This window comes from Lethenteron reissneri, chromosome 8 (assembly GCF_015708825.2).
Source record: "Lethenteron reissneri isolate LAM-NWPU_2019-01 chromosome 8, ASM1570882v1, whole genome shotgun sequence".
Lineage (NCBI taxonomy): Eukaryota > Metazoa > Chordata > Hyperoartia > Petromyzontiformes > Petromyzontidae > Lethenteron > Lethenteron reissneri.
The window spans coordinates 13,318,178-13,333,993 of NC_083786.1; the positions used below are offsets into that span (position 1 = coordinate 13,318,178).

The window sequence follows — 15,816 nt, forward strand, 5'->3', positions numbered from 1 at the left end:
CTCACCCTCATCACCCCCTCGACATCGTCCTCGCCACCATCTTCGACATCACCGACCTCAATATCATCACTCCCTTCACACCTTCCCCTCACACCATCATCATCATCAACCTCACACCATCATCATCAACCTCACACCATCATCATCATCATCAACCTCACACCATCACCATCAACCTCACACCATCATCATCATCAATCTCACACCATCATCATCATCATCAACCTCACATCATCATCATCAACCTCACACCATCATCATCAACCTCACACCATCATCATCATCAACCTCACACCATCATCATCATCATCAACCTCACATCATCATCATCAACCTCACACCATCATCATCATCAACCTCACACACACACACTCACGAGTGTATCTTCAACATCGGTGCATGTAGGTGGATCTTTGTCTATATATATTGAATCTGCCTTGTGAGTATTGTATTGTGTCTCTCGGGATCGGGGCGGGTTCTTAAATCATGTTTTGTATTAACCGGTAAACGCATGAGAAACGGTTACCGGTTTTGCCGTACAAACAGACACGCCTCGCGATCTTTAACAGAGAAACGAGGGCAAAGGTACAAACCCGGTGGCTTAGACCGCCGTGCGGTTTGTACGTCCGTGCGTACCAACCAGTGTACATCCGTTAGTAAAATTCCACTGTAAAACCGGTAATCGATTCTGAACAACGGTTATTGATTTACCGGATCTAGTCTTAAGAACGCCACAGTGGCTAGGAGATGTTAACCACCTCGCCTGGTACACAGGAGGTCGTGAGTTCGATCCCGACCCTGACGCCTGCTGCTGTATATTTGGAGTTTGCGTGTCTCTCTCTTCACCATCATCATCACGGTGACTAGGAGATGTTAACCACCTCGCCTGGTATGCAGGAGGTCGTGAGTTCGATCCCGACCCTGACGTCTGCTGTATATTTGGAGTTTGCGGTGTCTTTCTCTCATCATCATCATCACGGTGACTAGGAGATGTTAACCACCTCGCCTGGTATGCAGGAGGTCGTGGGTTCGATCCCGACCCTGACGTCTGCTGTATATTTGGAGTTTGCGTGTCTCTCGCTCATCATCATCACGGTGATTAGGAGATGTTAACCACCTCGCCTGGTATGCAGGAGGTCGTGGGTTCGATCCCGACCCTGACGTCTGCTGTATATTTGGAGTTTGCGGTATCTCTCTCTTCACCATCATCATCACGGTGACTAGGAGATGTTAACTACCTCGCCTGGTATGCAGGAGGTCGTGGGTTTGATCCCGACCCTGACGTCTGCTGTATATTTGGAGTTTGCGGTGTCTCGCTCTCTCCCCGTGGTCGCGTGGATTTTTCTTCGGGTAACTCCGATTTTCCCCTCCACATTTAGAATCGAAATCACGCGTTTAGAGTATTCGGATGCTGCTTTTCAATTTCCACGTCATAAGCCACTTCGTTGAGCTATTATTTGTGATAGAGCTGCATAGCTCAGTGGGTCTTACTTGGTACAATAACAATAGTTAGTTAACCCTCGTCTCTCTTTGTCCAACATCATTGCTTTTATCTCATAATCTTTCTGTTCATCATCATCTCCGCATTCTTTTTTTCCATCCTGATTAAAATCATCATTGTCCATCCATCACCATCAAAATGACAATGATAGTGCCTTCAGTTCTGTTTTCAATCATCGCCCTGATCATAATCTTCTCAGGTATCTTGTCCATTATCGTCGTCATCATGATCATCTCGATAATCATCTCAATCTGGTTGACCATGATAATCATTATCATTGTCGTTATCATAATCTCCTCAATTCTGTTGTTTATGATCTTAATTATAACCGTCCATCGTAATAATCTTGACATATAATGCCCTAAATCATGTTGTCCATTATCATCATTGCTTTTTGTCATTAATTACATTTGTATGCCTCACTGATAATCTCCCTGTAAAGGGACTTATTTGCAATGGTCTCTCCTGTCTGTCCTCAATTAAAGGGTTCTAATGACAGCAATCTGTCCGTGTCTGTCACCCAAGAGAAACGGCTGACATTGAGGGGAGAGACGGGGTGAGAACTCCGTGGTGGAGGAGGACATTGAGAAAGCTCTGGAGGAGATCCAGCAGAAGGACCTGGAGGACTTCGGGGAGAAGGTCCTGGTGGAGGCCGTGGAGAAGTACATTGAGAAGGCTCTTGGAGCAGCCCCATCGGAGGACAATGCTGGAGGACGTTTGTATGGAATTGGACGACGGAGTCCATAACCCTGGGTCCATGGATCCCATGGGGACTTGCGACCCCTCGGGTCTCGACGATCTCGGGGATCATGGTGAGCCGTTGGACGGGTCCTCCAGAAGATCACGTGCCAGAACGTCATCCCGCCTTTCGGCCGATGCTGTGGAGGAGCTGGGTCCCGAGGAGGTCAGATGGTTCTACAGGGATGAGCGCAAGGCGTGGAAGCCTTTCAATGGCTACGACTCATTGCAGGTGGAACTTGCATACCGTAGGTACCACGCTGGCGCCGGTGGAGGAGTCGGGGAGGACATTGAGCCGGTGTGCGTGAGGGGTGGACTTTACGAGGTGTCGGTGGCGAGCAAGGAATGTTACCCAGTCTACTGGCAAGGTGAGAGTCATTGTTCGTGTGCCGGCAAAATATGTTTGCTCACGTGATAAGAAACTCAATCTGTCCATTTGTGGGTCAGTGTGTCAGTCTCTAGAATTACCCGAACAACCTTTTTTATCGTACACAAGTCGAGTTCGGGATCATTCACGACCAGAGCGTACCGGGGACCTATGGTGTTGATGATGAGCCATGTACGACATATGACCTTTTATTTATGTAGACAAAAGAACTGCCGCATAAGAACATCAACAGGCCGATGTGCGTGTCTCCTTTGCAAGCCACGGTGCTGCCTGCGGCTGGCCATGCAGCACAAATTACGGACCGCATAGTAATCCCATAGAGACCTATAGAGATATAGAGATCCGTAGAGACGCATAGAAACACGTAAACATATACGTTGAGATACATGGAGGTACATTACAGATAAACCACGGTAGTGCGATTGTGGCCATGAAACCCAAACTACGGACTGGATAGTAAACCACTTAAGTTTGGGTTACTACAACGGAGGAGGAGGACTAGCAGAAACTATACGAACTCCGTCTCCTGAAGCCCTCTCGTCTTGGCGAGCAGCAGCCCTCGACATTGGCATCGTGCTCCTAAACATATTTTTCCATCATGCGCAAAAGAATAGGATGTGTGGTAAAAAGAAAATCATAACCTGACCGATAAATGTCACCGTACAAAAAAATCTAAGGGGTTCTAGAAACTTCTCTACTGACTTCCCATTTCTCAGACGTTTTGGGGGGAGGGGATTAAAGATTTGGAATCCATTTCTAAAATGAATTTTAAAAAAACCTAAGATATATGTACTAGGGGTGTCATGATGTTACTGATTCGCCAATTAATACAGTGCAGTGTTTCACACTTTATGAACCTGGTTACCCGAATTCGATTCCCTGCTGTGGATAACATCAGTGGCAAGCGGTATCTAAACCAAGCCGGTCCGGGGTATGGGCCCCCCTTCCCCTTCACCAACTCGTACTGACCAGCGTGGTGAAGTATTGTCAAATAACCCCCATTATCCACACAGTGCAGGGAGGCAGTAAGTGTTGTCTGTACAGTATACACAATGCAAGTACAGTACCGTATGTTTGTCCATTGATTTTGTCAATTTACGTTGGCATAGGAAGCACCCATTTATATTTTTTGTTGGCAGTGGTTTGCTTAATGGAATACTGTATCAAGAATTGGATGACTTATGAGAATTTGGCACAGCCAACCTTAATGATGATGATTTTGCCATACAGTACAACTTGCTACGTAAGTGTGTGTCCAATTCCCAGCTGGGCTCTGTCAACATTACCTCATTATCCCTCTGTGTAGCTGGTAAAATGAGTATCACCTGACTAGGGGGCTTACGCTTGGGTGAAAATCAACAGGTTGTTGTCCAACTCCTATGTACAAACACATTCCAGCCATAGGAACGTGGAATTCCCACCACCGGAACGTGACCACCAATGCAGATTGGCACTGCCCGATACTTAAAAGGAGCACGTGGAACAGTGATGTTGGCTGTGTACTTGGCGACGTTTCAGGCAATGGCCCTTCTTCACAGTAAATACCCATTGCTCAAAACGTTGCCTGTTATATACTTTAAGTCCACACTGTTATTGACAAATGCGTTGAGTTTATATCATTATTTCTGCGTGCGCGCCAATGTGTACACAGTATCACCCCATAGTTTGATATTTAACCGTGACTTTTATCCCTCCCCAGTGCTGTAGCTATCAAGTGCGGAGGCCGTGCAACTGCACCAGAGCCCACGGGGCTAGAAGGGCCCAAGTTCCGGGCTACAAACATAGCTGGAGTGGAAACAGATTTGGACAGGGGTGGCAGGGGGGGGGGTGCCCATTTAATTTCTTGCAGGGGGGCCCATGCCAACCCACGCTACACCACTGATCCCTAACACATTTATTCCCACCGTTCCAACCACTTGCATACTTCCTCTGATGTCTTTATAACTTCTCCTGTGGATTGTATTTCGATTTAAAGCTTTTGTGACTGCAGGGATTCATCTTCTTGGTTCTTTCGGTAAAGTCACGTAGAAGGGAAGTAATAAAATAATAAAAATAAACATAATAAAATAATTCTCACGACGTTTCGGCCACAACGCAAGCAGCCGTCCTCAGGTGAAGACCAGGTCTGTCGGGGAGACAGCGTCTGAATGCATCCAGGTCTGTCGGGGAGACAGCGTCTGAATGCATTCAGACGCTGTCTCCCCGACAGACCTGGTCTTCTCCTGTGGAGTTTTCGCATGATAAATACCGTTAATCATTTTTCAACCAAATCGCCCTTAATGCAGTCGATCCCATCAACTCTCAGATGCTATGTAGGGTTAAGCCCGGATAGTGTTTGAATGGGGATCAACTGTGCACAATCAGGTTGCCATCTGGTTTTCGGGGGGGCGGGGGGGCGACTTGGTCGGTAGTCATAGGGCAGTGGGTGGGGGGGGGGGGGTGGCCTTTATCCAGCAGTGGATTGACCATGGCTGTTAATGATGTTGATGACACAGAGGCGGAGAGGGTGGCGGTGATGCGGGGACAGTGGTTCGTGGACGGCACCTGGCAGCCGCTGGAGGAAGAGGACAGCGACCTGATCGAGACCGAGCACCTGGCACGCTTCCGCGGGCAACCGTGCCATCCGGCACCGCTTGAGGCAGAGCAGGAGCCACCGCCGCCGCCACCACGGCTGGAGAACCGTGATGGTAAGGCTGGCACCACCGCTGCCACCGCGATTGTCGTGCCCGATCGTCACGATTGTCGTTAGTGTCCGTTGCCACCGTCGCTACCCTGGACACCCTTTGCATGATCAGACGTTTCATCGCAAGGGATTCTGCCGGTGAAATATTTTAATGAGTAAAAAATAATGCATTGGCTCCCGGTTAACCTTCTGGACTTGGCGGTGAACAGCGTTGCCGTGGGTAGCTGTGGGGGAACGGCAGCATCGCCTGGTGATGCAAAATGTTTTTGGCAGCTGAAATATGTTTGTTAAATTTTAAGGTGACCCTTGGTGGGAAGGGGGGGGAGGGGTGGTTTTGGAGGAGTAAAAGGAGGACGAAGAATGATCAAACGTTGAGCAATGCGCAAGGGCTTTAAAAGTGGACACGGGTCAGTAAACATTAACGAGGATTTGGAGCCAGATCTTCTGAAACGGCTGCTTTTGCTTGCCTTTTGTATAGAATTCTACAGGAAAAATCCGTACACTTTGTAGAGTGAATGTGTGAATGCTGCCGTGGTGTAATGGTCAGCACATCCAGGGTTCACCAGTTCAATCTCCCGGCGTGGAAATTAAAGCAACAGGGCATGTTTTTTAAATTCCCAACCCCTCCACATGTTTGCCTTTTGGCGTTCTCTGGTCTGAGACTGGTGAGACTAGGCCATAAAGAAGGCTGCTGTCTCTGGTGTAGGCCAATCAGTTTAAAAAAGAATGCATACATTACCGGAGCATGTTTGTTTGCACGTTCGCCACAAGTACTGTGTGGTTAATGCAGACTTGATTCTTTGCAAAAGGTTTCTATTTGGTGTTTCAACATCTTAACACCTACTCTTTGTTTTTTTCGGTAAAGTCACGTGGGTAAAAATTTAGATGTTTTCATTCAATGTTATTTTATTTATTGAAATGTTTACCTATGTGACTTTACCGAAAAATACAAAGAGTATGAATCCTTGCAGTCACGAAAACTTCAAATCTAGAATCTTAACACCTGTTTTATTGCCAGAAAGGGTAAAACCTGTTCTTTTTTTCCCTACCCTCCACCTCTGTCCACCCAGCAGTATAAATGTGTACAGCACAGTTAGTCTATCGACAGGTTGTGTTTGGTGGGACAAAGTGTGGGTACTCCCAGCTCTTGAAAGACGTGTATGTATGCTAATTGGAGCGCTGGAAGAGTTAAGCCAATATTATCCTGCAGAGGGGCTCCCCAGAGCGCCTGCTAGTGGAGGCTCCTTTGACCAAAAGTGACGTAAGGAACACATTTCAGGGCTGCACCTTTATCTTTTACGGGGGCAATACCTTGAAAAAGAAAACTGTGATTTTCATTAGCTTAATTCTACTTGCAATAAAATTTTCCAGGAATAAAAAGTTTAAAGTTAATGTTGAAAGATCAACATATTTCTGCCCAAGGCGAGATTAACTTATGAATGGATTCGGTCAAAGGATTTGCGCCGCCAAACTTTGGATTTTATGGACTTAGATAATCCCTTATCGGCCACTTTCTCAGAAGAAACTGTACGGCAGTAAAACAAAAATCACTTTACAGTTCTAAAGTCCATTGTTTGAGTCACGTTCAAAATAACTTGCACCTTTAGCCCAGCCAATGGCACAAGAACATCTGATAAGGTCTGAATTCATCAGTAATAAGGTAGGCACTGCTAAGGGGTTGACAGGCATGAGATTATATATATCACATATTCACATATTCACTTTAAGATGTTTTTTTTTGTTCATGTTTTTGTTTTTTATTTGTTGCGGTTGCACCCGATTCAAGAGCCGAATGGCTCACAGGGCTATACCTAATAAATGAACTTGAACTTGAGATAAGGGCAATGAAAAAGTTTCAACAAGTTTCCATATTTTTTAAAGCTGCTCACAATTCCGGCAGGAGCGGTGGCATAGCGGTTAGCGCATTGCACTATGAACACAATGACCTGAGACCGATTCCCAGCTACAGCTAATGGGTCAGTGGGATGAAGTATTGATGGACAAAAAGTCCCCCACCCCCCGCCCCCTGGCATGAGTGGGTTTTCTCCCGGTGCTCCAGTTTCCTTCCGTCATGTTTCAACACACACTTATTAATTGGCCAAAATTGTCTTCATATAATGAGGACCGCAGAGCTTGGCCGATTGTTGGTGCCAGCTCACTGCCTCGTCTGTGGTTCGTTCGTGCCCGTGTTGAGTCATTCTCTCTGTTTGAGCGAGGGAGAAAATACCGTGCATCGGCCGCCGTGTTACAAGTTGACAGAACCTATCGTTATTTTTAAACACGCACAATACTAATAATAAAGTACTGTATGAATAATAAACAAGGATAGTTTTGAAATGTTACTTCCACTTTGAGATCTCTTTTACCAGTGGCAAACATGATGCCTTGAATAAAGGTGTCAGTTTTGTACCAGTTTAAAAGGGTAAAAACCTACTACTATATTATTTCCAGGTTGAAACTCAGATAAGGCCGAGGGAACTGGTATTAGTGTTTTGAGAATTGTTTTTGTGGGTGCGCGCGTGAGTGAGTGATCCGCACGAACTGTTATCAGTACATTTCCATAACCACAGCAAAAATAAGCGGGTACCGCTGAGAACATTGGAGAAGCTTCTGTCCTTAAATCACGTTTGGCGTGTCTCGTGGCTTACGGGTGATGTGTTGGCAGCACCGGCAGCGGGGAGTTTTTTTTGTTTCGGGGCTTTTTCTGGATTGTTGGTGATTTTCTTTGCATCAACAATCCTTGCATACTCTGAATTATGACTCGTACACAGACGGACGGACAAACCCTTTTGTCAATCCACTGCTGGATGAGGGCCTCCCTTCGCCACGTGGATTATTTGAAAATCTGGTCTCTGCGGGTTTGGTGAAGGTGTGGCGATATAGACACGGGGAGCGTACAAGTACAGTACAACAATTGAGTTTGTACTGCCCTTGCCGCACATAGTCAGAGGAATATGGGCAAGTAATAAACGAATATGTAGACAACTGTTTGTATATTCCACGTAACAAAGAAGTCCCTCCATCCTTGCGAATCAATGCGCAACTGCAGCATTTGTTTAAACGGCAAAACTCTGGATCGGTTTCGCCTTGCCGAGTATCATCAGCAGGGCGTTGCCCTTCAACAAAAATAATAAGAAAAAGTTAAAACTCGTCCGTATGTACTTTTGTTGGGCGCTCGCACAACGCGTGTGTGGGTGTCACTTTTTGCGTGAGTGTACACCCACACACGCGCACCTTTCGTAAGCCCGCGGGTTACATTGAACTATCAGAAGCGTAACATCGACAGAGATTAAAGCGCTTTTGTTGCCCAGTAAAAAAAAATCACAATACCCCTACTGTGTCTGTCAGCCTTGCAGTGATCCGTTGAACGCGCCAGTTGTATAGCTGGTTATTGTAACAGGTACGTCCAGTTTATGGCCCAGTCGTAGAGCAAGCGGTTCACTCTGGTGGGTTGCGAGTTCAATTCCAGGTTGATTGAGCTCTGGTTTGGGGCGAAGGTTTGACTCATCCCATAATCTTCTCGGGGTCGATAAAATTGCTACCACTTTGTGGAGAAGTCAACAGTGGTTGTTCTATGGAGAGACTCATCCCCCCACCACTGCCCCGTAAGTACAAAGTCAAGGAAACTATTTCACTTTGTACATACCAAGTGCAAATAAAACAACGATCATAATAATAGGGGTTTTCCCCTTGTTTCTGGCGACAAAACTCAAACCTTTTGCAAGGAGTCGTGTGTGCATTAACCACAATACTTGCAGTCAGAATGCAAACAAAAAACAACACTGATAATTTATGCATTGTCCTTGAAACTGATTGGCTCACACCAGAGACAGCTTTCCTTAGAGCCTAGTCTCATTCGGTGTTCAACCAGATGACGCCAAAAGGCACACAGTTTTTTTTTTTAACTGTGCGCCTTTTTGAGTCATCTGGTCGAACACCGTTTGAGACGAGGCTCAAAAGAAAGCTGTCTCTGGTGTGGACCAATCAGTTTCAAGGACAATGCAGAAATTATCAGTGTTGTTTTTTTGTTTGGATTCTGACCACAAGTACTGTGGTTAATGCAGACATGATTCCTTGTAAAAGGTGTTTTTTTTGTTGCCAGAAAAAATGGGGAAAAACCTTTTCTCATATTTTGGTACTGGCAAAGGAGGCCTCATGATGCAAAACAAGTATCATCATTGTGTATTGTATTGTCTTGTTCGATCCAATTCTGGATGAAGGCCTCTCCACAACATTTCCAACCCTCACACTCCTGTGATACCACAATCCAACCGAGCATGAGAACATCATTAATGATCCGCAACACAACCCACCTTGTTTGACGGACCAGCCTTAATAGGTGCTTTCTAACAACATTGGTTCCCAAGAGCCATTGTAGGCGGTACCGGGCATCTTTGTCTCTTTGTTTCTGTGCTTTGGCTGGGTCATGTAGCCCCGCATGCCCAACCACCTCCCTACGCAGCTGCTGTTTGTCCAGATAGAGGGGGCTAAATGGGGGCGGCACGGGCTCAGAGGCAGCTCTAGAAACTTCCCAGGAAAGGGGGAGGAGGGGGATGGGGCAGTCCCGAAATTTCAAGCTTCTTAAATAGGGTGATTTTAAAAAATGCAAACAAATCTTCGTATATATTTTCCCTGGTGAATATCAATAATGCACCAATTTCCAGGGTCTCAAGTGGGAGGGGGGTATGGGGTCGAATGCCTCCATCACATCCCCTCCTCCTCACCCCTTGGATCTGTCGCGGCAAGAGCTCTAGAGGAGGTGAGTCGATGTCAGTCGGAGGTGCGTGGGATTAAACCGGGTTCTTTGTTTGCAGCTAGCCTGGGCACAAGGGATTTTTTCCAAGTCCGTAATATCATCGGCCGATGTTGTTGTTCTTCTGTTTGTGCGTGTGCAGTCATCCACAGCCTGCAGTTGAACCGTAGCCACGTGGACTGGAATGGGGTGGATGAGGTCTACCTCTACAGTGACGCCACCACCTCGAAGATCGCCCGCAGTGTGGGCCAGAAGTTGGGGCTGTCGAAGGGTGCGTGTGCGTGCATGCGTGTCTCTGCGGGGTGGTTATGTATGTATGTTGAACTTCTTTTGCATCGTATGTAGGCAAGTGTTGTTGTATACTAACCCTTCTTCCATAATTGAGATTAATAATATTTGATGATTTTTATATATTATCTTTTTACTTTTTTTTTTAATGAGTGAAACACACCAAGCGCAGCAAACTGCAAAACACCAGGTGTTGTTAAGTAATGAACCGGAGGAGGGTTAGGATGGCAGAATTTACAACGTTGCTTCAAGGGAAGATAAGGCCTGATGAACGGGCACATGTCACCCGTGCAGGCGGCAGAGACAGTGGGAGTGTCAGCCAGACATAGTTAAGGCAAAAGCCCAATCATCCTGCATGGTTTTAAAGTAACGTCAAAATTCGAAATTCAACAACAGAGTAGGCTAAATTATCGATCCTCGCGCTCGCTCAAACTGGAGACCAGGCTGCGAGCTACATCAATGAACCATTGCCCATTTGCTAATCCAATACTGAATGTTAATATTACTGAAGTCAAAACGAATTCTATGACCTCAGCACATGGGCAAATAATAGGGCAGTGTCGACTCAAAGGCAATGGAAGGAAACAGAGGCGCCTTTGTCTAAATCACAACCACAGAAAGCCAGGAATCATCACTGATTGTGTGTTCAGGAATTCCGAGCTAGTTAGAACACGTGCACAGGGGGGGAGCTGATGTAAACAACCCTGCGCGTCTGGATGTGAGGGGGCCTTGGACCTGGAATCAAGAATAAACACTCCCAGAGCAGAAGGTTGGCAGGGGGAGAGGTGATTTAAAAGAGGGTTGTATATCTCTCAAGGCACAAGACCCAGCTGAACAACACGGCTGCGGGGGTCACCAGAAGTTCGCATTCGCCTAGTTAAGACAAAAAGCTCAATTATTCTGTATTGCTATTAAAGTAACGTTAAAGTCGGAATTTAACAACAGAGTAGGCTAAAGTTATTGATATTCACACCCACTCCAATTAAACCAGGTCACAAGTTACGCCTACTGAACCATCACCATCATTAAGTCAATATGAAATGTTATTTCCATACTTCAATACTTTCTATACAATTCGACCCGAAGCATATGACAATCAGAACCTTCCTAAGTCAAAATTGAATCGCACCCAGACAGGAGCGAATAGTCAATATAAGGTTGAAGAGGGAAGGAAATCAAGAGCACGGCGAACTGCAAACGTAAGCAAAAAGCCGGGAACAACACCAGCCCAGCAACAGCGAGTGGGGCTTCGACAGGCCATAAAGTAGAATAATAACTCCCGGGGTCAGGGGACACAAGAAGAAGCAGGCAGACAAAAACCAGAACTGACTCCAAGGTTCAACCGCCCTCACCTACTCAGGGGTGACGGAAATTAATGAGGCCTTGAATTAACGGCAGGCAACAACAACGGCGAGCAGAGATAGGGTGGGGCAAGGACTGCGGGCTATGGAATGCAACTTCGTGTCAGTAAAGCCCTGACAAACAAGTTAAGTTAAAGACATCACAATACATAATATCGCACATAACATCAATGTTAACGCTATTCACCGTAAACTATATTCCGCTTATATAACCATCCAGGCACCAAGGAATACGAATTCCTAGGATCAAGAAACTTACCCCTTAACCTAAGATATCGGAAATAAATTAATAGTAATAAGTATATGCATGAAAGACAAAAGTTAAACTTATGGAAAAGCCAGGATAACGGGATGAATCACCACCAGGTCGAATATAAATACATAATAAAAAAAAAAACAATGTTAAACCCAGGGTCGGAGAGAAAGGGAGATCCCGGCCGTCTTTGTATCCCCGCAGCGCGGGATAGGAGTGTGTGTACGCTCGGGGAAACACCTACACTTGGGTCGGGAACCACGATGGGAAACGACAGACCTTAGGTTACATACAGAATCATAACTGTGAAATAGTAAGGGACAAATGTTAACTTAAAACTTTTAACCATTTCTTTGTGCGCCGGGTCGGAGAGAGTGTTGCCCCTCCCCCCAGGTTGTGCAAAATCACAAAGACGCCTATGAGACGATTTGTAACGTCTGTGTTTTGGGTTCATGAAGAAGGCCAGACAAGAGATAAATTGCACCCAGACAGAGAGACGACTTCGAGACAATTTGTAACATCTGGTTGTTTGCTCGTGGGTTTTATGGAGGGAGTTGACAACGGAATATACCGTCAGTGATGCACACAAGGACATACGGACACACACATGGACACACCTGCCTACGGACAGATCCTGACACAGCAAAAATCGGAAGCCCCGCCTTGTGGGCGGGATCCAGGGGGATTTTTCAGCATAAAGGAACGGATCCTGAACATTGGAAACCAGTGCGACGGGAGGGTCCACTCAGAAGCTCGACCGGGAGGGTCGACTCAGCAGGAGTGCGACGGGAGGGTCCACTCAGAAGCTCGACCGGGAGGGTCGACTCAGCAGGAGTGCGACGGGAGGGTCCACTCAGAAGCTCGACCGGGAGGGTCGACTCAGGAACGAGTGCGACCAGAGCGGGTCCACTCAGGAGTGCGACCAGAGAGTCGACTCAGGAGCGAGGGCGACCAGCGGGTCGACCCAGGAGCGAGCTCGACCGGGAGGGTCGACTCAGGAGCGAGCTGCGACCAGCGGGTCGGCTCGACTCATCTTCAGCTCGTCAATCTCTGCTGCCGCCGGAGATCTCCGCTGCCGCCGGTGGTGAGCGTCGCGACTTGGCGACGATCCAACGCTGCACGCTACGAGCGAGTTGTGGGCGCCACCTACCGACCGGGTTCCGAACTGCGACAGCGTATCAACAGCCATCCGAGCCAATTCACCACGGTGACAGGAGAGCGCCTGATACGTATGACGCGCACCGCCCCCTCACCACACGACCACCAGGCGTCTGTTTGACATAAAGAATCGACTCCGAACACTGACTATTCAAGACAACTCTTACCACTCAAACACACTCGAACCCATAAGTCATCCGTGGCTGGGAAGGCATCACAACGAGACCGAGTGGTGGCATCCGTCGTATAAGAGTATTCTTAATTTTTATCTTTAATATTTAGTGGGCTGTACTCTTAATCGCATAAATTCCCAACAGATCCATCAATACGAACTGATTCTTGGCACCTCCTTCCGCCGAGCCACGCTCACGTGGGGAGTGGTGGCCACCGGATCCTTATCAGGTGATCTGGTCCCCAATTAGTAAACTTGGTATAAGATAACGATCTTCGGAAAAGGAGCACCGTCGCAGGCCCTTACTCCGAGCCGTTCTGCTGTCAGATAACCTGCCGATGTATCTGTTGAGATTGGTGCCTTTAAGAATAGTAACTGTTTTGATTGTGTTTTTTTTTATCGCCGTATAATCTTTCAAGTATCTTTCAGTCATAATCGCCGCACGTACTCGCATCCTCTACAGAATATTCAACTGTTCCGTGACCCAAGGTGTTAACAACGTGATAAGGGTTGCGTATGATCAATAAGGAGTGCGGTACTGCGTGAACAATATTGAGTATAATCATTTATTAACGTTAAGGTTTTCTTAGCATAGTATTTGCACGTTTTAACGACTCTCTCTCTCACTAACAACCATCGCGTTATGCGGGATCCATGTGCAGTTGTCGAAGTGAAATCCGACAATCGTTGATGATACTGTATTGATGCCGTATTGACGTTCCGGGATTGAGAGTTCGCATACTATATCATAGTTAAGGTTGAATTAGTAATAAATTGATCAATACAGAAGTGGTTGTGTGATTCTTTCCTGAAATCTATGCATAAGATCTGCTTCTGCGTTGAGATTTGAACTTGGTGACCTTAATAAACACACTAATACATACTCAGTAAATGTTAAAGCGATAACGGGGTGAACCGGGGTCTGGTTATCATAACGACTTGCGTTATCATAATTACACCCACTCGCATAATTAATACGATTACCTCTCGAATTGGCATAATTAAAATGTGCGTAATTACATAAATTAACATATTTCCGGATAATTACACATTTGGCCAAATTTCATTAATTATTATTATTTCCACTGAATATTCATAACCCACATATACAACATAATAATTTCACCCACGCACGCATACAACATAACAAATTTTCATACCCAACATATACAACATAATGGGGGCTCGTCTTCCGGGATCTCTCGCAGACAGTTTATGCATGAATTCAGGAACGAATCACTGATGTGTTAATCAAAGTGTTGTGAACTAACGTTGCCTTGTGATTGTAAACGGGGGTATACAAACAAAACGCGCTCTGAAGGGAAATACCAGAGTAGCAGAGTATAACAAAGACAGCTGGGCTGAGATTATTTGCTCGAGTTGAACTGACGCATCCTGTGATACAATTGTTTATATGTGCTCTGAAGGGGAATTCTAGAGTAACTCACGACGCACATGAGATGTTAGAATTAAGATACACTCTTAAGTCTATTAACCACACTACATAATAGAGATGGCACAGGATCCACAACATTCTGAGTTTGACACACCAACGCATAACACTGATACAGAGTGGACCTCTGAGGAGGAGATGGAATCTATGGAAAAACAATATCGGGAATTTGTGTTAAAACGTACTGGACGGACTGCTAGCCAGCAGACGGAGCAGAGAGATATATGGGAGGGGAGCCATACAGAAGATGTTAAGGCCCATAGAAGGAAACTACTTAAGGATGTGATGAAATGTGGCAAAGCCAAACGTGACGTAAAAATTGCAGAAATAGCGAGGGTAGACTCGTATCTCCTCGCACAGACAGACAGAGAAAGATTATGGAATGAGGAAAAATTTGAAAGGGAGAGACAAGAGAAACTGTCCTTAATGGTGCAGGTAGAGCGTCTGCACGCCCTCGTGAGAGAGAAAGAATCCGCACTAAATGCACCAGTGAAACACCCAGACGTTGATACACAGAACACATACGGGAGTAACAATTTACCACACTCCGAGCCACGGGGACGTAGCCCAGGGCCAGATCCCACAATGAGTGTGGCTACTATGCAAAGCAATTTTGATAAAGTAACACCCTCGCAAATCGAGGAGAGAGAAGAGGAAATAATAATACAAACGGGAAAACATGAGGCCGACCACCCCAACGTTAGAGAGAGACAAATAATTAACCCTAAGTCATCAGGATACACTGTAATGATAGAGCGGGAAAGGGCGGAGCTGGTGCAAGACGGGAAACATGACATAAACAGAACACCAGGCAGACGCACGCTACGCAAGTATGACCGACATGATGCAGATGACAGAGACAGCTCACCAGAGAAACGCACCTCGCACAAACACGACCAACACGACACACGTAACAAGAGCTCACCAGAGAGACGCACATCACACAAGCAGGAGCCATGGGATAAGCAGAAATCACCGAGCCAAGTTGACCCACGTAACAGGTGCAAAAGGCACTACAAAAGTTATGTTAAGCAGAGCCATCGTGATGGTGACGGCTCATCTGACACT

At 46.3% G+C, this 15,816-nt stretch overlaps 1 protein-coding gene across 1 annotated transcript in view; it reads left to right on the plus strand.

Moving 5' to 3' along the window:
• The window catches only part of LOC133361864 (phospholipase DDHD1-like), a 32,294-nt gene that overhangs the window by 2,098 nt on the left and 14,380 nt on the right, over positions 1 to 15,816 (plus strand). The window contains exons 2-4 of the mRNA XM_061580857.1: positions 2,027 to 2,607; positions 5,123 to 5,314; positions 10,206 to 10,334. Coding sequence (XP_061436841.1) covers positions 2,205 to 2,607; positions 5,123 to 5,314; positions 10,206 to 10,334 — 724 coding nt within the window. The 5' untranslated portion in view covers positions 2,027 to 2,204. The remainder of the gene's footprint in view (positions 1 to 2,026; positions 2,608 to 5,122; positions 5,315 to 10,205; positions 10,335 to 15,816) is intronic.